At 42.6% G+C, this 25,692-nt stretch overlaps 2 protein-coding genes across 2 annotated transcripts; one reads left to right on the forward strand and one right to left on the reverse strand.

Annotated features, from left to right (window-relative positions):
* The first annotated feature begins 291 nt into the window (after window positions 1-291).
* On the forward strand, window positions 292-17,755 carry LOC147041713 (retinal-specific phospholipid-transporting ATPase ABCA4-like). Its single transcript, XM_085938579.1, has 50 exons — window positions 292-357; window positions 443-536; window positions 598-739; window positions 885-1,024; window positions 1,865-1,992; window positions 2,073-2,270; window positions 3,407-3,496; window positions 3,876-4,110; window positions 4,199-4,338; window positions 5,939-6,055; window positions 6,156-6,353; window positions 7,363-7,568; window positions 7,648-7,824; window positions 7,904-8,126; window positions 8,503-8,724; window positions 8,800-9,004; window positions 9,088-9,165; window positions 9,229-9,378; window positions 9,570-9,747; window positions 9,824-9,955; window positions 10,065-10,204; window positions 10,294-10,431; window positions 10,530-10,711; window positions 10,790-10,892; window positions 10,956-11,161; window positions 11,230-11,284; window positions 11,362-11,442; window positions 11,674-11,840; window positions 11,934-12,058; window positions 12,128-12,226; window positions 12,454-12,643; window positions 12,713-12,807; window positions 12,885-12,917; window positions 13,014-13,119; window positions 13,232-13,306; window positions 13,374-13,543; window positions 13,615-13,792; window positions 13,863-13,978; window positions 14,069-14,216; window positions 14,290-14,413; window positions 14,548-14,677; window positions 14,744-14,864; window positions 14,953-15,015; window positions 15,091-15,197; window positions 15,290-15,431; window positions 15,512-15,646; window positions 15,718-15,821; window positions 15,886-15,978; window positions 16,043-16,292; window positions 16,362-17,755. Exons 1-50 carry the CDS (start codon window positions 292-294, stop codon window positions 16,479-16,481), a joined length of 6,915 nt encoding a protein of 2,304 aa, XP_085794705.1. The 3' UTR covers window positions 16,482-17,755.
* A 2,448-nt stretch (window positions 17,756-20,203) lies between these two features.
* On the reverse strand, window positions 20,204-25,599 carry LOC147041714 (noelin-3-like). Its single transcript, XM_085939008.1, has 6 exons — window positions 25,390-25,599; window positions 22,241-22,384; window positions 22,021-22,176; window positions 21,733-21,952; window positions 21,552-21,658; window positions 20,204-21,478 (listed from the first exon to the last, which is right to left on the reverse strand). Exons 1-6 carry the CDS (start codon window positions 25,456-25,458, stop codon window positions 20,795-20,797), a joined length of 1,380 nt encoding a protein of 459 aa, XP_085795134.1. The 5' UTR covers window positions 25,459-25,599; the 3' UTR covers window positions 20,204-20,794.
* Window positions 25,600-25,692: the final 93 nt, after the last annotated feature.

Raw genomic sequence — 25,692 nt, forward strand, 5'->3', positions numbered from 1 at the left:
ATCAATCTGCTTAACTATTCACAAGGTTTACAAATTAGCTGCGTTAGCAATCCCGTAGCGCATTCGGTGGAATATGCCGTGTTATGTGCTATTCATTAGATATCCATCACGGGGGCAAGCATTCATCTGAGGTAGGTGCTACATTAATTTATGCGTGACTATTTTAGAGGGCTCATTTCAACAGATAAAACCCAAAGTGTCTTATGTATGCGAGATCCATTCGAGTACATTTGGTTGGATACAGGCCCGTTTGCTATCGCGACCCCCTTTTGGGGGTGAAACGGAAGAGTCATGGGGTCAGGAACGCAGGTCAGACTCCTGCTGTGGAAGAATTGGACCGTCCGCAGGAGGCAGAGGGTAAAATCCTTTCATCTATCATTTGCACACTGCATTTAATCATGAAGCATGCTGTGAGGCTTTTTTTTTTTCTTTTTCCAACTAGATGCGTTTCTTCATGGAAATCATGTGGCCTGTTATTTTGTTCATTGGGCTCGTTTGGCTACGAAGAGTGAATCCGCTCTACCGTCAGCATGAATGTAAGCTGAGCTTTTAGGTTTTACCATTGCACGTATTTTGAATATATCTCATCTTTCTCAGGCCACTTCCCCAACAAGGCCATGCCCTCTGCGGGGGTCTTACCATGGATCCAGGGAATCTTCTGTAACGCCAACAACCCTTGTTTCCAGTACCCTACCCGCGGTGAATCACCTGGCTTGGTGTCCAACTACAACAACTCAATGTGAGTTTTGTTCCGATGTGTGTTGGATTTACGATTTAATCCTCAAACAAACATCAGTTTTGTTTTTATATTACACACACACAAAAATGTGCAAAAATAAATGAATGAAAGAAGCATGACAAATGTGTGATGACTTATTTTTCAGATTGGCCCGCTTCTACTCAGATGCCCAGGAGCTTCTTTTTAGTGATTCAAAACTTCTACCCATGGGACGACTTTGGTCTGAAGTGAAAGCCATGAGTAATTTCATGGACACGTTGCGTACCCATCCTGATAAAGTTACAGGTGAGTTATCTAAATATCAGCCAAAAATATATATATTTTTTTTCATAATGATGTAGCATTTGATTGTGCTGGTGTCCCTAATGAAGTGACAATTCATATTCTACATTTTCTAAATCTTGGATTGCTTTTGACAGCACTTTGAATATCTTCACTGTCACTCTCACACTTTTTTAACCATCAGACTATGCGTATCTTTATGTAACAGGATTACAGCGCAAGGCTTCAAGAAAGATACGTAAAGTAAGCTGCTTACTTTTGCTGGTGGCTCTGTGTTTATTTGGTGGGAAAGTGCTTCACGGGCCTCGGACCAGTGTCCTCATGAGGCACAATAAAACCACAGTTTCTATCTCCCGGGACACCATGCCAACAATATTGTTTTTGTATAAACAGGAACACTATGCAAGCCGGTGTGTGTATTTTTAGTACAAATCTTAACGATGGGATAGGGAAAAAGACGCAAGTTTTTTTTTTCTTTCGCAATGGTTATGTCAGACTACTCTCATGGCGTAACATTCAACAGACCTAAAAGAAAATAGGAGGCCACATTACACCAGGAGTGCGGTTCCCATGAGCCCTCGGGAGAGAACATTAGAGCATACCAGGCACTGGCGGCGCTAGGATCTTTTCTTTGGGTGGTTGGGGGGAAAGGATTTTTTTACAAGTCTCCAAAAAATGCTGATCAATATTCAAAATTCCTTTCCTACAGGGGACAAGTGGAAATATGGGAAACAAATCTCGGAATAATCGGAAATCTCTTTGCACACCTTTACAAATGTCTAGAATTTTACAAGCCTAGTCAAAACTGAATGATCAACATCACATTTTTTTCCTCGTTTGCAGGGCGAGGACTACAGGTAGAGACAATCCTTAAGGATGATGAGACTCTGACGTCATACCTTCTGAGAGATGTGCCACTAACCCAATCGGTGGTTAATCAACTTGTCACTGCCAAAATCAGGCCCGAACAGGTTCATTACATTCCACAGGTGGGCCTGGGGATCTCTCAAATCAATATTTAATTGTTGACCATTATGCCTCATTTCCCCAGTTTGCCTTTGGAGCTCCAAATCTGCATTTAAAGGACATTGCCTGCAGCTCGGATCTCTTGGAGCAATTCCTCATTTTCCCGAACCACAGAGGACTTCTCGCCGTCCGCAACGCTATGTGTATCCTCACCGCAGAGCGGCTGCAGGTCATCGAGGAGAAGTTCTATGCCAACGTTGACTTTTTCAAGCTCTTCCGAGTGGTCAGTGCAACTTTTAAAATTCTTTTTTTCATTAAGTCTGCCTTCACAATCAACAATTAAAAAAAATAATTTCATGAAATAAATGTAAGAATTTTGATTTTAAATGGAAGTCAAGGCTTCAGATACATTTTTGGTGAGTTAACCAAAACAAGGCGTCGATCCAACTATTATGTGACTGTTTATATAACCGTCATTATTAATCATTTTAATTTAATAAGCCAACAGCTGCAGGGTTTGTCCGAGCCGATGAATAGAGCAAGACCTCATTAAGCTGTGATGGGATGAACCCCAATTCATCTTCTATCTTCTCAACAAAACAAAACAAAAAGGCTACGGCAGGATGGAAGCCAGATTGAACAAAAAACGGATCACACGTAGCTTTTTGCCCAAAAATGACGAATTACTCGATTATCAATTCATTCATCTGACATTTTACATAAATATGAGTCTGCGCAGAATGTTTTCCATTGCATCATTATTCTGTCAGAAGTGTGAAAAAAAAGTCCAGAAGTTTGGTCATGGGTAAAAAAAAATTGCTAGTGAAGTCATCTTAAAAGGTCAGAGGTCACGCACTCACTGACATAGTTTAGATCAAAGAAGGCAATCTTTTCCACGAATCAGCAGGGCGGGAAAGACGAGATAAAAAGTGTGTGCTTGCCGAGCCAGCATACTTGAAATAGTTAAGCATGTGTACAAAACCTGTGAAACGGCATTGGTGGCGCTGTCAGACTCGCCCTCTTGCACTAATTAGCTTAGACGCAACACTCCCTCCTTGATGATTGTCTGGTAAACAAAGGCCGTCAGCCGTATACAGAGGGCGACGGCTTCTTCATTCCTCTGCAGTCTGAAGTTAAGCGAGACCATTAGTAGTCAAACTTTAGCTTACGCACGCACGCTGAGATGGACAGATATGTCGCAAAGGAAGGATGTCTCCTCTAGTCTTTGTCTTGGCCTGCTTCCTGTACCTTCAGCCTATTGTATGCAAGCTCTCAAGCATGTCGGTCCCACATTTAGAATCAGGAGCCAAAACGGATCCTCCCAAGTCATTAAAATATTTAAATCAGATGCAGGATGAGTGTTACTATAGAATATTTTGATATTATGTAATATTGTAATGTTTCTGTTCCTTTCTCAAGCTCCCTCGAGTTTTGGATGGTAACTCCGAAGGCATCGACATTCACTTTTGGGTCCAGGTGGCGTCCGCCGCCTCGGACAAATTACGGGAGGTAATAGTGCACTTGTGCGTTCCTGTTGAGCCCCATTCAAAAGTTCACTCGCTTTCTATTTTTAAGTAGGCAGGAAACGGTTGCTTCCGTTTGCCTCAGTTTTTACGCAAACACAAATGTGACGGTGGTGGGAGGAGTTTAGCTGTAACAGTGAAGATGAGGATAGTTAAATCAAGATTAGGTTCCGCCTCCAAAACACAGTAACTACACTAATAGCATCATAATACTACTTTTTAGAATGTATCATTTGATTTACATTGTACAAAACTACAGAAATGCCCCATCAATTTATCATTTTTGGTTCGCATCACAGTCTAAGCTTTATTCTCTGCTCTGACCATTCCGTCTTTTTTTTTTTCTTTCTAATCAACCTCCTCAGTTATTCCAGAGAAGCAGCACACAGGAGCTCTTCCAGGTCATGACCCCTCTCTTCCAGAACGATCCCACCTTCAGGCAGGTGATGACGGCTGCTTCCAACCTCGTTTGCGGCTACACTGAGGGCGCTTTCTCCCGAGTGGCCTCCTTCAACTGGTACGAGGACAACAACTACAAAGCGTTTCTTGGCATCAGCAGCGGCAGAAGACCGAGCCAGCACACTTACGACAACAACACCAGTGAGTAACTACCAACATGAGCTCCACACCTGCTTTTATAATCACATTGGAATGTAGGGTTCGGATAATGCACAATTTTGCCCCGCAGCTCCTTTCTGCAATGATATGATAAGCGAACTGGAATCCAACCCTGCGACCAGGATCGTATGGAACTCCCTGAAGCCCATGTTGATGGGCAAAATCCTTTACGCTCCTGACTCGCCTGCTGTCAGAATGATCATAAGAAATGTAAGTTTCTTCAACGACGATGAGAATGCCAGCATGCAAAGTGGAAAGACTTTCCACCGCTTGACTACCTGCTTTGATTTTCTGTTGAGCAGGGCAAGCACGCTGCAGGGAACAATGCCTTGCCCCTTTCAAAAGGGGATCAGCTTTCCTCATGTCTTGTCCCAGCCTTTGTATGGAGATGTAGATACTTGTTGGTCAAAGCCCCTCAGGGGGTGGAGGTGGTCATGGATGGCTCGGTTGCAATGGCTGAACACAAGCCGATTGGCGCCATGGCTTTTCTAGTCTTGGTAAACATGGTACTTTAAAAGAAGGTGCCATTGACCTTTAGTCACCCCCATTTGTTTTTCTCTTCCTCCCTGCATTGGCCAAGAAAGTCAGTTGGACCAAAGAAAATATCAATAATTTTGTCATTTGTGTGGAATAATTAAAGGTTTCTTGTATCTAAAAAGAAACGCACAATTATTTTGATCACAAACTTTTCCAAATATGGCTCCTTAGCGGCGTTAATGCCACTCTGCTATTTTCGTCCTCACGGATTCAAGAGGAAAAACAAACTTATCACATTGGAACAAAATAATACAAAGGACTATTTGAAAATGGCACAAATTCCACATCCAGACTGTTACGCAACAGCTTAACAAATACAACTGATGAATGGTTTCCTCTTACGTAAATGGTATAACAGAGGAATTTACTTTAAGTGGGGTTATATCAGCGGCCTTCACCCATTGGCCGAACTTGAGAATGTTCATGTTCGTTTGGTACTGACATACCTCACAGATTAGAAACGCGACAGCTCAGCATTGCGTGAGGCCAACCACTCAAATGTTTAACACACCCTCATTCAGTACCATTGACGGTTATAGACGTCAAAGATATGAACTGGGCTAGCAGTGAATGGGTTAAAATCAAAGCAAATAGATATTTGCTTCAAAACTGGGTGAAGTCAACATGCAGGAAGACCTCAATTGTTTGACTTATACTAATTGTTGCTTGGAACAACAAGTGACCTGAGGGAACCCCTTCAATCCACCTCCTGCTTGTTTCTGCTGTTTTAAACTACCTCGGGAAGGAGGAAGCGCTCACTTGTGGGAACCTGACTAAGATTCACGAGTCCGGAGAGGAACGCATTGGACCAACGGCCTCCATTGTCACCCCGGCCCCATTGTCCCTATTGTCACCCAAAATCAGACACACAGAAGAGGAAGGCGTTTAATTGGGTGTACTCTTGAGCACGCACGTTCACCCCCCTGCTGCGCATGAGTGAACGCTAAAGAGCGGCGAGCGGCGTTAGCCGTTCACACACAAAACACTGTAGTGACACATTTGGGGATTTCAACGATAAGCTTGCGGTAAATATTTGACGTTTTGGCAAAGGTTATGTTTGTCGCATAGTCGATGTGGTTATCTGAAGCTCGTGCCTGGCGGGAATTCTTTGTGTGAGAATGTGTGTGTTGTCTTTGTAAAGCCTGTTTGGGGAGAGGGGTCGGTGTGGGAATTTTGTGAATGCTTCAGACAAGAACGTGCAAGTTTGGAGGTCTTGTATATGAACGTATTCAATACACATGTTGTGTTTCATTGACTCGCATCTCTCTTGTAGTCCAACAGTACTTTTGAAGAACTGCAAAGGATAAAGACGATGGGAAAGGCCTGGGAGGAGCTAGCTCCACAGATCTGGGCTTTCTTCCAAGAAGGAGTGCAAGTCAAAATGATACGGGTATGGCGTGCGTGACACCCGCCTGACAATTTGTGCCAACTATGACAAAAACTGTAACTGCAATGTCATTGTACTTGTAAGAATTCTTTTTCCTTTTCAGGACACTTTTCAAAATCCGTCAGTGATGGATTTTATTGACCGTAGTCTTGAGGAGGCTCCGTTCTCCACCAAACATATCCTCAACTTCCTGCACAATGGTCCACCGGAGGAGCGACTTGACAGCATGCCTGATTTTGACTGGCGGGATGTTTTCAACCTCACTGACCGTGTCATTCGAATGCTCAATCAGTACGGAGATGTGAGGGAATTCTGAAATTTTTTTGCACTGTAGCCTAGAAACCTTTGTTGTATTTTAGCATTCCTGGAGGTACAAAAAAAAAACCCAAAACTTAAAGGAATACGTGGGTTAAGCCAGGTTTCCAAATGAAAATTCGATGTCAGGATCATTCGTTTTGGTCCCCGCCCACCTATTTGAACTCCTGACACTACAATTCACCTGAACTGTCACATTCTTGGACCGACCCATTCATTGAATAATCCAAGTCCGTCACTTGTTGATTTCATTAGCCTGCTTGAAAGGCCGCTGTTTGACGTGATGTGAGCATTTGGATAAGTTGTCTTTTCATACGGCAATTTGTTCCTCCATCTTCAAAACTTGGCAACACCCAGGTGGGACAAGAGCCAGACGAGCTGTCGACTCGCTTCTGTTAACTACTGATGGAATGGAGTGGAAGCCTTTCCAAAAAAATAAAACAAAGCATCGCCGGTGAAGGCCCTCCATAGCTAAGTGGGCCAATATATTTAAAACAAAGTCCAAATCAGCCTTTTTCCCCCCAAAGGGGCTTATAAGGATGAGGGGGTCTATCCCACTGGGGGGTGACACGGGGGGCACGGTTGTGCTCTTTCTTTTTGTCCAAGTTAAAGCTTACAGCACTTGAGTGTGACAGGGAGAGTGGGAACGCCTCGGGCTGATTAGACACAGCTGTCACTTCACCCGCCATCTTTTATAGGGCAACTACAATGACGGTGAGTGCTTGGCTGCTCGCACGTTGGTGGCATGCATGCGAATCACGCAACACACTGGGTCTGTACTGATGATGTGGAGCAGCGTGGTTTTTGGAATGGCAGTTGCTAATGTTGAATACAAGGGGAACTTTGTAGATAATGTTAATTGACATTTTGACATTTAGTTGCTAGCAAATGGCATGGGTGTGGCATTTGGACAGGTAAAATGTTCCTTGTCATTTGTTACCTTGTAAATTAAGACCTTTTTTTGTCTCCTCCAATTCTCATTCCTTCTCCTTCAGTGTGTGATACTTGATAAATTTGTCGCCCTACCCAACGAGGACACCCTAACTTATCGGGCCTTGGACCTACTTGAGGATGGCAAGTTTTGGGCAGGTCTTGTCTTTGTTAACATGCATCCTTGGAGCGCCAAAGTCCCGGCTCATGTCAAGTTCAAGATCCGTATGGATATTGATGCTGTGGAGCGCACCAATAAAGTCAAAGACAGGTTAGAAAGAAGGGCAGAAAGGATGATCATGTCTTACTTTTGTATATAATTGAAGAGATTAATAATGTGTCCTTGTCAGGTATTGGGATCCAGGCCCCAGAGCGGATCCGATGGATGACCTGCGCTATGTTTGGGGAGGGTTTGCTTATCTTCAGGACATAATAGAACACGGGATCATTCGGACTCAAACGGGGAAAGAGTGGCCGTTGGGGGTTTACCTGCAACAGATTCCCTACCCTTGTTATGTGGATGATCTGTGAGTGGACGCACACAACATAAAATTCAATACATCAACACAAAATCAGATGGTCATATCAAATTTCTCATTCTTCTAGCTTCATGCTCACACTGAACCGCTGCTTTCCAATCTTCATGGTTCTGGCTTGGGTGTACTCCGTGTCCATGATCGTCAAAAGTATTGTTCTGGAAAAGGAACTCCGTCTAAAGGAGACCCTCAAGGTCATGGGGGTCTCTAACAGCGTGATCTGGTTTACATGGTTTATTGACAGCTTCATCGTGATGGGTACCAGCACTGCTCTCCTCACAGTCATCATCATGGTGAGAAATTTCCAAAGTTTGTGTTCAGGCTTGATAACGCTGTGAACCGCCTTGGATTGGCAGGTGACAAATGATACTTTGACCTTGTCACCCTTTTAATGAATCACTGACAGTGATTCTCCACATAATGTACAAATCATTAACAAATTGACAGTGAAGTCCATGACATCATGGGAATAATGTCAACACCTGGTGTGCAGGAATGGACTTAATAATTAACTTTTGTGCCCAGTTAAGATTATACAACAAGTTTTCACATTGTGTACTGTAGTGGCCCCTAGTGGCAATAATAGGGAAAACATAATTTGGGAGAGGGGGTTACGTTAAAATGTTGCATGTGAATTTGATCCCTTACTTGTTTATGACTGACTTGCAGGGAGGAAGGGTTCTGAACTACAGCAACCCCCTCATCCTCTTCCTCTTCCTGCTCACCTTCACCACGGCCACCATCATGCAATGCTTTCTCCTCAGTGTCTTCTTCAACCAGGCCAACCTGGCAGCAGCCTGCTGCGGAATTATTTATTTCGCCCTCTATCTGCCGCACATCTTTTGCTTTGCCTGGCAAGATCGCATCACCAAAGACTTGAAGATCCTGGTGGTAGGCAGAACATCTCAACATGGTTGAATCCAATGTATATTTAAAAGGTTCATTCTTGAATATCTGCTCCCTCAGAGTCTGATGTCCCAAGTTGCCTTTGGTTTTGGGACAGAATATCTCTCCCGCTATGAGGAGCAAGGTCATGGTCTGCAGTGGGACAATATCCAGACTAGTCCTCTGGAAGGGGACGAGTTCTCGTTCCTCACCTCTATCTGCATGATGGGCCTGGACACGTTGCTTTATGCTGTACTTGCCTGGTATCTTGACAACATCTTCCCTGGTGAGTTTGATGAGTTTGTCTTTAAGACATGCGTGTGAACATCTGAGACATTTATTGTTGCTGTGTTTTGAAATGCAACACAGGCCAATATGGAATCGGCCGGCCTTTTTACTTTCCCTTCATGCCCTGTTATTGGCTCAACACAGTGACTCCAACTTCAGGTATGCCATTTTCCATTCAAGACTTTCCACTTAATAATTTGTTTTCCTCCTTCTTGTCTTTAGACGCTAAACACGATCTGCCTAAACAAGGCTTTGACAACCCAGCATTCAAGAATAAAGGGGAGCCACCGAAGAAAGAGGAGCAGGAGAAACCAGACAAAATTAGTACATGTGAACACAGAGATCAGAGAGATGTGAACCAGACGGCAAATGGTACTAAATCAGTTTGCTTCTTTGACTCAGTCCCTAAAATAAACACCATTTCATAAATGGTGGATATTTCGATTATATTCCAATTGCAAAATCTGTACTAGCTTGACATTTCTGGTTTTAGTATCGTGCCCTTTGCTTCTTCTTTGTTTTGTGGTCCTCCAATAGCTTTGTTATCACTGTCATCACTTCAGGCCAGGCATTCTTTGAGGCAGAACCAGCTGACCTGGTGAGGGGCGTTTGTATCCAGAACCTGGTCAAAGTTTTCAACAACCGCTCCAAGCCTGCTGTGAACGGCCTTAGCCTCAGTTTCTACGAGAACCAGATCACTGCCTTTCTTGGGCACAACGGTGCTGGCAAGACCACCACTATGTACGTACGGTGTAATCCATCATCAACACAAGGGTCACGTTTCATTAGCCAACTCCCTTTGTCCTCTATCTTCTAGGTCCATCTTGACTGGTATGTTTCCTCCCACCTCAGGCACAGCTTCCATATATGGGAAAGACATCCGTACGGACATGGATGCCATCCGTCTGTCTCTTGGAATGTGCCCACAGCACAACACTCTTTTTCAGTAGTATGTAATAATCCATCTAATTCAAGTTGTGTCATTTTTTGATCACGGGCCGCATTGTTGTTATGGTCCATAACAATGTCTACCTCCGCCTGCCGTGATTCCTCTACAGTATGACCGTCGCTGAGCATATCCTGTTCCACTCACTGCTGAAAGGTCGTCCAATAGCGGAGGCAGAGGAAGAGGTGGAGAATATGCTCCAAGATTTAGGTCTACCACACAAGAGAGATGAACTGACACAAAACCTCTCCGGTTGGTCGGGATATTGTGGATATGAACTATATTTTATTTCCTTCCCTGCCACAGCAACCGTATGGATATATGTTGCTATTGTTATTCAGGGGGCATGCAGAGGAAACTATCAGTCGCCTTGGCATTTGTTGGTGGTGCAAAGGTGGTGATTCTGGATGAGCCCACTTCTGGGGTGGATCCTTACTCCAGACGCTCCATATGGGATCTGTTGCTCAAATATCGTGCAGGTAACGGTGGTCCATCGCTGGCTTAAGTTGGGATCGTCATCATTTGAATTGTGCTTAGGAATTTAAAACCAGGTGTGCCCCATGATGTCTTTTTCCAGGTTGTACTGTGATCATGTCCACCCACCATATGGATGAGGCAGACCTGCTGAGTGACAGGGTCGCGATCATCTCTCAGGGTCGTCTCTACTGCTGCGGTTCCCCTATCTTTCTCAAGAATTGCTTCGGTGCCGGCTTCTACCTCACTCTTGTGCGAAGAATGAAATACAGCCAACTTGGAGTTGTATGTTGAAATAGGCGGAATATTGGACAATTCATTTTGGTCTGTCCATTTCATCTCCTCTTATTAATCATCTTGTAGGATGCAGATGTCTGTTCAGAAAACTGCTCCTGTAAGTGCTCCAAGTGTTTGAAGTTTAAAGTAAACCAAGAGGAGGGTCAGGCTCCGGACAGACAAATGGATGGTAACGTCCGTGTTAAACTGAGACAACAGTATGGGGCCGAGAGTGAAAGTTTTGCATTTCCAGGTAACATTGAGCGCATCACGGCCCTGGTGCATCATCACGTGCCGCAGGCTCGTCTGATTGAGGCCATCGGCCAAGAGATGACCTACCTGCTTCCTAGTCACGACTTCCAACCGCGGGCCTACGCAAGCCTCTTCAGGGAGCTGGAGGAAACTCTGGAGGACATCGGCCTGAGTAGCTTTGGGGTGTCGGACACGTCGTTGGAGGAGGTAGGAAGGAGGACAGGGCAGACTTAATTTTTGTAGCTTGGGACAAACTGTTTTGTTTTTCCTTGTAGATTTTCTTGAAAGTTACTGCTGATGGATATGCAAGCAACCAGAAATGCATTCAAGGTAAGAACATTTATTTTCCATTGTCATTTTAATATTTCAATCCCTTTTCCTTATAATCTGTCATCTGCCTCTCTCAGACAATAAATCATTGCAACAGATTTCTCGAGCTAGCCTTTGTGGATTCAACAGAGTGGCGATTGCGATGGAGCCACCTGAAGGTGACGGTCGCATTTGGCTTGCAGCTTTGAGCAGATTCTACTGCCGCTTTAGTGAATGACAATAAAAAACACCAGCCCGTTTTTATACAAGGAGGATGTCATGTCTTCCTGTGCTTAATTTTAACTTGTACCATTTAGCTTGCTGAGTCACCAAACCTCCGCTGCTTGCCAACTAGCCTTCATCGCAAATGTTATTCAGATGTGTTATTTAACCTTAGCACCCTATTCCAGACTCAGGAGAGCCTTTGGACGCCAATCCGTGTGATGGTCCCAAAGGTATTGAGGGCCGTGGGTCGTATCAAGTCAAAGGTCTGTGCCTGGCCGTCAAACAGTTCTTTGCACTGCTGATCAAGAGGTTGCACCACACCACCCGCTCTTGTAAAGACTTCTTTGCTCAGGTAATATTGGGTTAGGCCCGACTACATTATTTCTCATTTGACTCATTCACTGCCCACCCAGTTAATTGAGTTTAGATCATCTCTGTCCGTTAGATTGTTTTACCAGCCAGTTTTGTTTTCCTGGCACTGACCTTTACGCTGATCGTTCCACCGTTCGGGGAGTATCCAAGTATGACTCTAAGTCCGTGGATGTATGGCCGACAGTACACTTTCTTCAGGTGAGTCCATTTTTATGTTTGTAGCATTTTTCTTTGGGCAATAATATTTTTGGGGCGACTCTTCTGCAGTAATGAACGTCCACTGGATGCCCAGATGAGAAATTTTGGGGAAGTGTTGCTGGACAAGCCGGGCTTTGGGACACGCTGCATGGCGGATGAACCTTTGCAGTAAGTAAATGTCACACGTTTATAGTGGACGCATGATATTTAAAGACCTTTGGAGGACCATTGTGATGTAATAGCCTTCCCCTCGCCTGCCTCAGTGGTCACACAACAACAAAAACTTAATTCCGTGCATAAATCCCACCTGATTTTATAAACGGCGCGCCCTTCACTGTTTTGTTTAACCACATGGGTCAATTCCCCCCCCCTAACCCTAACCCCCCCCCCGGTAGAGATTTTCCATGTAACAACATCACCACAGAGTGGGAGATGCTCCCGGTTAACCCCTCAGTGATCGAGATGTTGGCTGAACCGGAGTGGAACTCCATCAGACCGTCTCCGGACTGTCAGTGCAGCACCGAGAGGAAACTCACCATGCTGCCCACATGCCCCGAAGGAGCCGGGGGTCTTCCACCCCCACAGGTACTCGAGGTCACAATATTCAATCCTCCTGAAGGTTTCATTTTAAATGTCATTCTGTGTGTGCATCAGAGAATTCAGTCAACAGGAGATGTTCTCATGGATCTGACGGGAAGGAACATCTCGGACTACCTGGTGAAAACGTACCCCATTCTCATCAGAACCAGGTGTCCTTGTGTTCAATCAAAACATAATCGGTTTTACAAAATCCTGCCTATATAATATTCCACGTTTTTTCTTTCAGCTTGAAGAGCAAATATTGGGTGAATGAACAAAGGTAATTCATTTATATTCAAATTTAAATAAAGCTGGGTTACTTTTTGGACTTTTCGATTGGCAAGGAGACTGAAGTCTGAAATCTGTGATTTTAAAGGTATGGAGGAATATCAGTCGGAGGGCAGCTTCCTGTTTTAGAGGTCCAGCCAAAGTTCATCCAGGATTCGGCAGCTCAACTGGGGCAAATGCTCAACATTACTGGGGTATCATTATAACCTGTATAATTATACAGTAGAGCGCAGAATGAAATGATGATTATAATAAGTATTAGCGTTGCTATTGTCGTCATTATTTATATATTTCATGTTTTTGCAGGGTGACAACTGTAAACAAACACTCCGAGAAATAGGTACATTTCTCAGGTATATGGAGACGCAGAATAATGTGAAGGCAAGTGATCACCGTGGTTTTCCGTGGGGTTTTCTCGCACGTATATCGTAACTTAATCGTCGTTCAGGTATGGTACAACAACAAGGGCTGGCATGCCATGGTGTCTTTCATGAATGTGGCCAACAACGCCATCCTGCGTGCAAATTTACCAAAAGGAGCTACCCTGGACAAGTACGGAATCACGGCCATCAATCACCCCCTGAACCTCACCAAAGAGCAACTATCGGAAATCACCGTGTGAGTAGCAAAATGTTATGCAGTATCTAACGTCATATGAGCTTTGACGTGGATTTTCTTTTTTCCACTAGCTTGAACACATCAGTGGATGCCGTGGTAGCCATCTGCGTCATCTTCGCCATGTCTTTTGTTCCGGCTAGCTTTGTCCTCTATCTCATCCAGGAAAGAGTCACCCAGGCCAAACATCTCCAGTTCGTCAGTGGCGTCAGCCCCCTGATCTACTGGATGGCCAACTTTCTCTGGGACATGGTATTTATTAGAACTTGATATAAAACCATTGAAATACACCATAAATATGTATTTTTTTGTGTTTTCACAGGTGAATTACTCAATCAGTGCAATGTTGGTGGTGCAGATTTTTGTCTTTTTTGATAAGAAGTGTTACACCTCAACAACCAATCTGCAGCCACTTATTGCACTACTTCTTCTTTACGGGTAGGCGTCAATAATAATGACTTCTAATAGATAATATATATTTTTAATTATGATGAGTTGTGAGAGGTTTCCACCATTTGTTTCTCTCAGGTGGTCCGTCACCCCCATGATGTACCCGATGTCCTACATGTTCAACGTCCCCAGCACAGCCTATGTGTCTTTGTCATGTATCAACCTCTTCATAGGGATCAACAGCAGTGCCATCACCTTCATCCTGGACCTTTTCGAAGGCACCACGGTAAGAACGGACGAGCGTAGTTGTGTAAAATCCGGCTTCTAAACATTCCGTCACCAATGTGGTTGCTGTCAAGGCTTTGTACAAGTTCAACCAGCTGTTGAAGAGCGTGTTGCTGATTTTTCCACATTACTGCTTGGGCAGAGGACTTATCGACATGGCCATCAACCAAGCCGTGACTGATATCTTCACTCGCTTTGGTAATGTACGGTACAAAACACAAAATTCATACGATTTTTGGTCCAAATCCAAAACAAGGCTGGAAGAAATTAGCTTCCGAAGAAAAGTCTATCGACAATTTTTCCAGTGGGGCTTATCTGCAGTGTGTCCTTAGGTGAGGATCACAGTCCTAACCCCTACGACTGGGATTTCATTGGGAAGAACCTGTTCTGCATGGCAGTTGAGGGATTCATCTATTTCACCTTGAACATTTTTTGTCAGTATCGCTTCTTCCTGGATCACTGGTAAGATTACAAGAATTATTTTTCCCAAGACAAATTCAGCCAACAAATGGTAAATACCATTGGCAGGGTACCAGATGGCCCAACGCCTTCGATTCTGGATGAAGACTTGGATGTGGCTGAGGAACGACAGAGAGTCTACAACAGCAGGAAAACAAATGACATTTTACACGTACACAACCTTTCTAAGGTGAGATAATTTTTTTTTTTTTTTATAAAGCCAATTTATTTTTTTATATTTAATCGTCTGACTTTGGCTGTTTTCTATTCCTCACCAGATATACACAGGAACCATCACTCCCGCAGTAGATCGAATTTGTGTTGGTGTATCACCAGGAGAGGTTTGTACATTTGAATAAACAAAAGAATCAATGCACTTCATGCCATGATTTTTTTATGTTTTGCTTCTTTTCCAGTGTTTTGGTCTCCTGGGAGTAAATGGGGCAGGGAAGACCACGACGTTTAAGATGTTAACTGGCGACATTGATGTTACCACAGGAAATGCCTCAGTTGCTGGTCACAGGTTTGTTGTGTAGATACGTGAAAAGATTTCCAAAAGAGTCGCAATGGAAATATATTTCTGACCAGATTTTTTTTTTTCCCCTTTCCTATCAGCATTTTGACCAACATCCTAGATGTCCACCAGAACATGGGATACTGCCCACAGTTTGACGCCATTGATGAACTTCTAACAGGAAGAGAACACCTTCATCTGTATGCTCGTCTCCGAGGGGTACCAGAAGTTGAGATCAGCAAGGTGAGAGGTGGTTATAGGACCAGAACAATTAAATTGTCATTCCTCGCATTGCCCGTCCATCTCAAAGTCCGATTGTACAGATTGCAGAGTGGGCCATTCAAAAGCTGGGTTTGTTTGAATATGCGGGCCAAAGTGCGGGAACCTACAGTGGAGGGAATCGCAGGAAACTCTCCACAGCCATTGCCATGATTGGCTGCCCTGCTCTAGTATTGCTGGTGAGCACCAAAACAATATGTCCGCCTCACATACACAACTTGGGTATATCGCGTGTGTTTCATTCCACAAGGATGAGCCCACAACAGGTATGGACCCGCTCTCCAGACGCTTCCTCTGGAGCTCCATTGTGAGTGTGATCCGAGACAAACGAGCTGTTGTTCTCACCTCGCACAGGTAACCGGAATTGTGTGTATTCAATTTGTAAACACATTTCCTCATGATATTTATTCCTTGGCAGCATGGAGGAATGTGAGGCCTTGTGTACACGTTTGGCCATCATGGTTAATGGATCTTTCAAATGTTTGGGAACCATTCAACAGCTCAAATACAAGTAGGTCCTTGACTTTTACCCCGGTGCAGAATTTATTAGTAAATTGCCATATGGTCCAACAAAGATTTGGAGATGGATATGTGGTGACTATGAAGATAAAGGCATCCAAGGCAGGTTGCGCACCGGATCTGAATCCGGCCGAAGCCTTTATGGAGAACACCTTCCCTGGCTGCATCCAGAGAGAAAAACACTATAACACCCTACAGTATAAAATCGCCTCCGCCTCCCTGGCAAGGATCTTTCAGATGGTCCTCGCTAACAAAGACAAGCTCAATATCGAGGACTACTCTGTATCACAGACGACTCTCGATCAGGTAAAAAAAAAAAAAAATGTTCGGAAGAATATAAATCTTCCCACCTAACATGCGTCTATTTGATCATAGGTGTTTGTGAATTTTGCCAAGCAGCAGTCAAGAGAGGACGAGGCAATTGTGTTGCATCCAAAAGCTGCGGGGGCTCAACAAAGTGATCGTGGCATCCCAGTTAAGAGATTGAGGAAATGAACTTTGCCCTAACCGAACCACTTTTCTAAACTTGGCCTCCCCCCCTTTCATGGTCAGCTTTACTAGAACTTTTTGGGCAGTTGCAATTAATTCTACGCAGCAATAAGGTGCCTATAATTAGACGCTCTTTTGCTCACCTTATAGGCCTTGCGAGCTAAAAATGGCTCAGGACAGCGGAAGCTTTTTAAAAGATGCATCGATCCTGTTTCTGTATTTATGACCTTATAATGCCACGCATGACGTTTTTTTTTTTTGCCTTCTTGGAACAAGCACTTGTGACATATAGGAAAATCTTAGCACTTTATTGTTGCTCCATTATTTGTTTGTTATTGCAGAAACAAACTTGTGCAGAATCTAATTGTTTCAATAATCTTGCTGGAATGATCAAATAGCTTTCCATATGCGAATGTAAATAGTTATCTTTCACAATAATTGTTCCTCATGATTGCCTCAAATAAAATTTTCGCCCGGAGTCCGCTTTGAGATCAGGTATAAAAAACAAATGGATAGATAACTCCACTCCAGATGTTGCAGTTGTCACCAGATTTTAAATGGCTATTAACTGTTGCAATCCGGACCTGCCTGATGATTGAGTCGATAATGACAAGCCACAGCAGTCATTCATACATTTGCACGAATGGATATTTTATATTTTCTTTCCTACGGCAGCACTGCATTAATATTTAAGTACTCTTCTCTGCTGACCTTCTCTTATGTAGATATAATAAACCCCCAAAAAAATACGAATGATGCAATGCAGTCCCACATCACTAAACAGTACAACCACAGTAATTGTGCGGAAATATTGTCAGGCATGCATAATAGTTTGAGGCCTCAGTTTTTCTCCATGTGAAATAATACTGCCCTCTGCTGGAGAGGAGTGCTGGTCCCACACCATGCCACATATCTTTGATCATCTCAAAGCTCAACCCGTTAAAAATAGTTTTTTTTTTCTTTGCATACCGCTGAGCTATCATGGTACGTTGGAAATAATACGGCTATTTGATGCTCAGCATGTTTTGCGGGTTGCATTTTGTTATACACGTTGCCCACTTGCATATGCTCGAGGGTTGTTCAATAATTAATATTGCTTGAATTAATTTGTGGACACATGGAATTTTCCTGTATCTGGAGGTATTAATCTGTTTTTTATGATTATTTCCCCCCTCTTCATGCAATTAAAACAGGTAGTCAATCTGTGGAATAATGAATTACAATAAAAAAAAAATCTTCAGTATAACCCAATGCTGTTTAACTACATCACTAATTAAATCCTCTAAAAGTACAATTAAGGTGACCATCTTCCCATCAGACAAACTGGTATCAGAGGGACAATTTCATGAAATATAAAAAGGAACTCTGATCAAGTATACTTTTTGAATTCATCCAAAGAAAGCAAATAAATTAAGGTCAAATGGAGAGCAGTGAGCTTACCTGTCCAGATCTTCGTTTCTTTTTGGTAATTTGTATTTGCTCTGCATTCCGTGCTGAGTTGCTTATTCTCCTTCATGACATGCAGGTGAGTAGCGTGCACACGCCCTGTTTTCCTTGATGCACCCCAGGTGAGCAACGTGCACGCGCTCAGACACACTCGGCCAAAAAAAACAAACAGCAGAAGCACTAAAGTTTGTGAACCGCAAAAGAACATGAGACCTGCATTGGAGAAAATAAGATGACATGATTTTAGATAAAGCAGTGCATTAAGCTTCCCTGATGCAATTTATTGCAATGTTTCAAATTCTAACTTTTGCTGCTTTGTAACATGATCACTCATTAAATGAGTTCCCCTTCATTTAGCGTCCTCATTAAAACATCTTAAAAACTACCACAGTGCAGTATCCCGTCGAAAACTGCGTTTTTTGGATTGCTGCGAATTTCATCACGCCGTCCCCAAAACATCAACATGAAATAGAGACTTTGATATCGTTTTAAGATTTATAGCTCAGGATTGGAGACTTCTATGAACATACTTGACATTAATAGTAAAAATCAGAAACATTGTACAGAATGTTAAATATTAACTCTTTGGTGTCAGATGATATAAAGTGACTTGATTGCTGATGTCAGCACATTTTAGTCCTTTGGGTTTGACAGCCTGAGGCTTCTGCATTTTGATTTTGTCGTTGATGAAAGCGAGATTGCGCTCTCCAACTCGATTGCTAAAACCTAACAAAAGACAGCATCAAAAATCAACACACTTGCCCGACGTGTTTCTGCAAATACCTGCAGCTCCACATGTGATTAACGAGAAAACACAGTGAAAAATTGCTTTCAGTGACCGCTCTGATGTTTTGTACAAAAGTGCCAACTCTGAGAAATGAACAACTGAATCCATTCAGATAATACAACGTGGCGGGGGTGGCTTTTGCTCAATATAATTTTATATTTAATCAAAAATCTAGAGCTAGCCTGCTGTTCTCAGACTGGAGTAGAATATGAGTGTACCTGAGAGAGTGGAGCATAGAAATACATTTCTGACTTTGCACGCACACCAAGCAAGCAACACAGCACGGCCCAAAGGCAAAGAATGATGGAAAAGGCCTTTTCATATTATTCGCATGCTCATAATGTGACAGGTTGGTTGGACATGGCTGCCTTTTGTTATGATTTATTAGCCTGAGAGAGAATTTTGACGGCCAAACTATTATTTATGATGAAATATGTATTAAGGTGGAGTCTATCGCCTGGTTGTAAATTGAATGCCTATTCTCGACTCAATACGCCGAGATTCTCATTTGAAAGAGATATTTTCTTTAATAGTACAAGCAATATTCTTGTTTGTGGGCTGAGCATGAAGTATGTGTTATAGTTTTTTTTAAAATGCCGACTTAAGGCATTTTAAAATGACAACAAATGTGTAGCAGTGACGGCATTTTCTTCCTTATATTTCCCTCTAAGAATAATACAATTTTTTTTTTTAATTTATAGAACCAGCAAGTAAAAACACAAATAAATGGTGTTTACAGGACAATCACAATAATGTCAAACTAAACACAATCACATCCCATGAACAAAAAGTATTATCATGGTGGCTTTTAGTGCTGCATTAAATCCAGTGTTTATTATCAACACTGCAGCGTTTGTGAGGTAAATTTGAGCAGCTTCCCCCAACATCTGCTCTCCTGATTTAATGTGATTACAATGTTCAGTGCTGAATGCGCTATGATGATCTTTGGGAGTTTCAAGACTGATACCCAAGTTCTATAAAGGCACAGTGACTATGAGTAATCTTTCCCCTGCAAGCTGAGTCATAGTAATGAAATATGTTACATTACAGTTGGACATTTCCATCAGTATGCTACTGAACTGAAGATAAAACAAAAGTTGGCTTGGATTTACTTTCATTTCATGTGATGTCATTTTGCTGTTTTTCTTTTTTTTCACCATGTGGCATCTACTCATTAGGTGACGATCTCTATTTGTTTTTCTCAGCCAATCAGCTGCAGTCGTTCGTGTCATGTCCAGGTGAGACTCGTTGTCTTTGTATTTAAGGTGGGTGCTTTGTTTGGCTGTGTCATTTCTTTTCTGCACTGCTGTTCCACAGACCACACACTAGAATATACTCCAAAACTAGAATTTACTCAAAAAATATGACAGACCACATTTACCTGTGAACAGAGTAGAAGTCAGCTATCCATGCTTATATCTAATATTTTAATAATTTCAATTATATTGTATAATATAATGTGCATTTCTTTAATGGTGAATGAAAAGGATTCAACTGCTTTCAACAAATATTTTATTAAAAATGCACGAAAAATATACAGACGAAAAAATAAAATGCTAAATTGCACCGATTGCAAGCACGAGAAGCATAGGGCAGTAAGAACATAATGCACATTAGGCATGCATGCACAAACTAAGAAGCTGGGCATATATTGTACAATATAGCAATGCCATATTTAGGTGTATCATCAATGTGGAAAAAGTGTAAAAATGTTTTTCTACAGTACTCATGCTGCAGTGGTCCACTCGCTTGGTAACAACTTCAGTCCCCACTCAGAGATGGTGTGAATTTTTGTGCCCTGTAGTTGTCTGGCAACCACTTTAAGATGACGTCTGCCTTTTGCCCAACTGGGAAATTCTCCAGCTCCAGCCATAGAATGGTTTAATGGACTTATGGACCCCCCCCCCCGCATTAACTCATTCACTACCAACCCATTTAATATCTTTGACGTCTATAACCGGCAATGGTACTGAACGAGTTAAAGACGTTGCTTTCCATGCTCCATTTCAGAGTCTTGAACTTAAAAATTAGAGGACTGAACCACACAATTATCCAGGTTGGACTAAACAATTCGTCAATGTTGATCTCACTTTTTAGAGTCATCATCTGTTTCGATGACATGGAACAAGGTGATATTGAATATAACCTGGTGTCCGTTATTCCAAGCATAGAGCACTCTCTCTCTGGGATTGTAGTCAAGCATGGAGATATGGAAGTACTGATTGAAGAATGGAATGTCTATGTACTCATACGTGGAAGTCTTTGTGGAGTACGCGTAGTAAACTTTTGCTCCAGACAGATGCGAATTGGTGATGTAAAGCGTCCCGCAGATCATGAACGACTCCCCGGCGTTCCTTTTGGAGTATTCCGTGTTCCAAGTTTTCAGGACATGTAAGGTGTCCGGATCGATTTGAGAAATGACCACGTTGCCAGCGTTTTGGTTGGTGGCATAGGCCACCCACATTCCGAGTTCATCCGCCATGATGTCGATATCTGAATATCCTCCCCACGTATACGGGTACACATTATAGAAGCCGGCAAATTCCAAAGCTCGCTGGGCCAGCACGGTGCCTGTCTCAAAGTTGTACTTGACAATAATATTGCTCTGGTACTTGTTGTAATAAAGTGAGCCGTTGTAGACGATGTGATTGGTTCCCTCCCATTTGAACGGAAGGCTGTACGTACGAGCAACCACTCCTGCCGTGAAGTCCTCCATGGTCTTGAACTCTCGGACGATCTTACTGTTGGTATAACCATCCATGTACCAAACCTGTGTCAAACATGGGAGATGTTATTTAGAATGGCGTCAACAACAAAAAACCAAAACAGAATCTTGAACTCACTCTGTTGTGTCTTGAAGATACGAGTGAATCGGTCATCCATGCCCCAAAGCGGGTTCCGGAGATCTTTAGCGTAACAGGCCCGGTGATTTTCATTAACTTTCCACATGCTGAGAATAATAATAAAAAAAAATCAATATAATGAAATAGTGGCTTGGATTAGGTCAAATTTTGTTTGACTCACTTAATTTGCCCATACAGCTTCGGAGCCTGGTATCAAGTTGCAGGAGCCGCTGATAGAGTTCTTCGAAGTCGTAGACACCAAGTTCCTCCTGAATACTTGTTAACACTGCTGAGAGATTCCTGATCTCCTCTTTGAATTGGGAGATGAGTGTCGCGTCCATTTTGTACTGCTCCAACACGGGGATCAATGGCTTCAGCTGGTCCATCTTGTCTTGAAGCTCCTAAATGCGGGAAAGGAAAACTAATGTGTCCGAGAAATTAAAAAAGCGTAAGCGCAAATATGTCAGACCTGGAAGTTTCTGCTCATGACAGATTTCTTATCATCCTCAAACTGTCTGAATTTGGTCCTCAGGCCCCTCATCTGGTTCTCCATTTTCATCACTGACTGAAAATCCCTCTGGGTTCTCATATTCAGAACCTCAATGGACTGAGATAAATTCTGCACCTAGAACCCAAAATGGCTGATTAAAAAAAAAAAAACAAGGAAGAATTTGAGCGCTCCTTCCTACCTTCTCAAGAAGATGGCGGAGCTGCTTGTTCTTGGCATCTCTGGAGCACAAACTTTGTTCTGGGGCCACGACAGTGCAGATACAGCGTCCGTCAGCATCCTGACCCGAAGTGTACACCTGCCAACCCTCTTTTGGCCCGATAGTCTACAAGCACAAAACATACATTTAGACTGTATATTGATCGAGGACGGGCTTAAAACAAAAGATGAATAATGAGAAGATGCTGATGGAAAGCATTCATTTCCCCTTATGAATGTGTCACAAGTAAATCAACATAAAAAATGTCCGTCATTCATTATGTATGGCAGCCTGCGGGACAAAGCTGTCCCCAATTTCATATTTACTCTGAACTGACATTATTTTTGCTCTCAAATAGTTCATTGCCATAATAATTCTTATTGCTTAAATATGACCAAGATCAATCAAGTGTTCATTCATTCGTCTTTTTTTTTTTTTCGCAAACGGAAAAAAAAAACACAACTGGCCATGAGGTGGGTGGTTGGGCAAACAAATGCAAATATATCCCGCCTCACTCTTTCTTCCTCTTTTGTTAACACCTTAACCTTGGTGTTGAGGTCTCCTGAGTGCAATTCTGCTTTCTTTCTCAGCAACCATGTACAACAAAGGTCAACAATTCTTTGACTCTCTATTACTGCATTTTTTTTTCCATGAGCTGACTTTAATAAATAAATATTCTCCATCATACAGAGGACCTTTTTATTTCCAACTTAACCTTTCAACCAGATCCCAAGAACTCTCACTTAGTTCCCAAGCCTCATTTAAAATGCATGTAAACTTTTGAGTAAGATTTCCCGGAAAGATCTGTTGTAGTTTGCAAGCAAACTGAATTAAAACTCATTCAACAGATGAATGTGAACTGGCACACTTCCAGCGTCTTCTCATTAGTGCTTCCATGAGTACAATTTATGCTGTAGGCCAACTTTCCTTTTTCTGCATGCAGTTTATATTCTATTCAGCTTTTGTACCCAATCTTAAATTGTAAAACAAAGAGAATAGCTTCCACTTTTTAGCTAGTCTCCAAGGTGGTCCCGCTTTTGTTTGCTCACAGTCAACACAGCGCACAAAGGAAGCAATGTGCTGACTGGACGCAAAAAGCCTTGCGCTATCGTAGCGTCGGGCTCAAGGTAACCTTTGGAGAACAACGTGTGGAGAATGCTGCAATTAACTTGTAATTTAGCACACTTTTTTCGCTTTTGTCTAACTCCCTCATTGTCTCTTCAACTCTCTGTTGTCAGACCGCTGCAATAAGTCTCCAAAGGCTGGCCTAAAACACTGCTGTGCACATATTGAAAAAAAATTTTTTTTCGGTATTGGCTATCCAAGAACATGATTAATAATCATGTGGAATAATATACTCGCTTTAGACCTACATGGAATTGAAAAATTCCAGGAAGATGATCACCTTTTAATTCACTCCCAAAGACACATTTTTCAGACTCCTTACATTCAATCCTGGTATCTCGTTTCTTTTTACCAAGAGTAAAAAGTGGGACGAGAAGTAAACAAATTTGATTTGTCGGTACATTTTGAGCCGAATAGCTTACACAAGTCCGTCTTGCCAAGCTAATTCATCTCCTCGTCCATCTGCCTGTTCAAACAAGCCACGGCGGTGTAATGTGCACGACTCTTATGGAGTGAACACTTCAGATGTAATGGCAGAGGAAGACTAAGTTGAATGAGTAGCCGTTTCTGCAATCAGACTGAGGCAGATATCGGAGATGAATGGTAACACCCTGAAGACAGAAGCCATAGCAACGATAACGACCACCAGGAGAGGAGAACACTTCAGAGTGGAGAACAAAAGAGGTTGTCGGTTGAGTCAAAAGCAGCTAAAATTGTAAATGTGGCAGCCATTAAGACATGTTAAGCTTTCAGATCCGTTTGGAATCTAAAGTGGCTTCACTACTTGATGTGGGTGCCTGCACTATCATCATCCTCCCTCACAGTGTTTATGACTGCAAAACAATTGCTACGGTGATGGAGTGCTGTTGTCATTTGGCAGGATACATTCTAGTTTCTGTTGAATGACAATGAAAATAGTTCCAAGAAAATTGTTACAGAGTTGCAGCTCTATTGTAATTCCACATTTTGATTGTGATATGTTGCTATCTCGCATTTTATCACAAAGTTGAATTTGAAAAATTGATTATATAGCCACAGTGTATTCATTCAAAATAACTCACCTTTTGGTGCTGTGTTTGCTGCGATAAAAAGGAAAACTGATGACAGCCTCTTGCAGTTCAAAAAATTGCACATTATCAGTCCATTTATATGTGGCAGCACTCCAATTCCAACGATGACCCGAATCCTAATCCCGACCTTTAAGTCTTTAGTGAGTATTTTGGACAAAATGACTTTTTTCTAAATTGCAGTACAGATGCTCTATGAGCAGCCACAACATAAATACCTGGCTTGTGCAATGCAAATATTTTGATTGGCTTTGTTAGGGCACGGGGAACAAAATACACATCTTATATTAAAGGCACTTCTAACACATTCATGTACATGTTCAAAGTGGAGGCCACCAAATTGCTCAGTTCAATGCATCGAAGAACAAAGCTGTGTGTTGCGAAAGGGTTTGGCATCCAGTGAGTGACAGCTTAATTCTTTGCGGCTTAGAGTAATTCCATAAAAGGTTTGCATTTTCTAATCATTTCACCCCCAGCAATTAGCAATTCATTTGTGCACCAGTAATATTCCCCAAATAGGAGTGGGATATGAATTAACTTGTCCTTTAGTCACCCTATTCAAACTATTTCAATCCCCTTCAAACAGTTTCAAGCCCCTTAATAGAAGGTTTAAGGGGGGGGGGGGGGGGGGGGGGCTTGATTGTTGCAAGCCCCCCACCCAGCCAGTCGATTGTTTTTAGTATTTCAGCACCACGACAATGGACAGCTCCCCCATTGCCACGCGCTGCAACACGTTGAGCAATCTTTTTTGAAATGTATGTAGCAATACATTTGGAACTTTTCTAAGGTCTGGATGACAACATTTAAGATGAATAGTGATGATTTGATGATTTACAGATATAATGCAGTGTTGATTAGCAATATGAGGGATTTTCATTAGTGATGGAGATTTTGGAGATGCTCAAAAACTAAATGAAAATGTTGTGTCATATAACTCACCGCAGATGGGTACAATCCAAAGATGGTCAGGGAGAAGAAGGAGTACAATATACTCAAGAGGAGCCGCATGCTGACTGCTGTGCGTTAATGTAGCTGGATTCCGACTTCACTATGAGCAGCCCCCACAGTGGCCGGTTGGGGGGGGTACGATTCTTGGAGTGCGCAGAGAGGAGAGCTCGGCTCACGAATAAACGTCTGTTCGCTCACTGGCATCACACCCACCTCTCCTTGGTAGTCAGTGAGAACCAAGGAAAGGATTATGAGGGCGAGCAAGAGATAGAGAGAGAAATGTTAAGGGAGTTG

The sequence above is a fragment of the Syngnathus leptorhynchus genome, chromosome 19, assembly GCF_054491065.1.
Source record: "Syngnathus leptorhynchus isolate UIUO chromosome 19, UIUO_Slep, whole genome shotgun sequence".
Taxonomy (NCBI): domain Eukaryota; kingdom Metazoa; phylum Chordata; class Actinopteri; order Syngnathiformes; family Syngnathidae; genus Syngnathus; species Syngnathus leptorhynchus.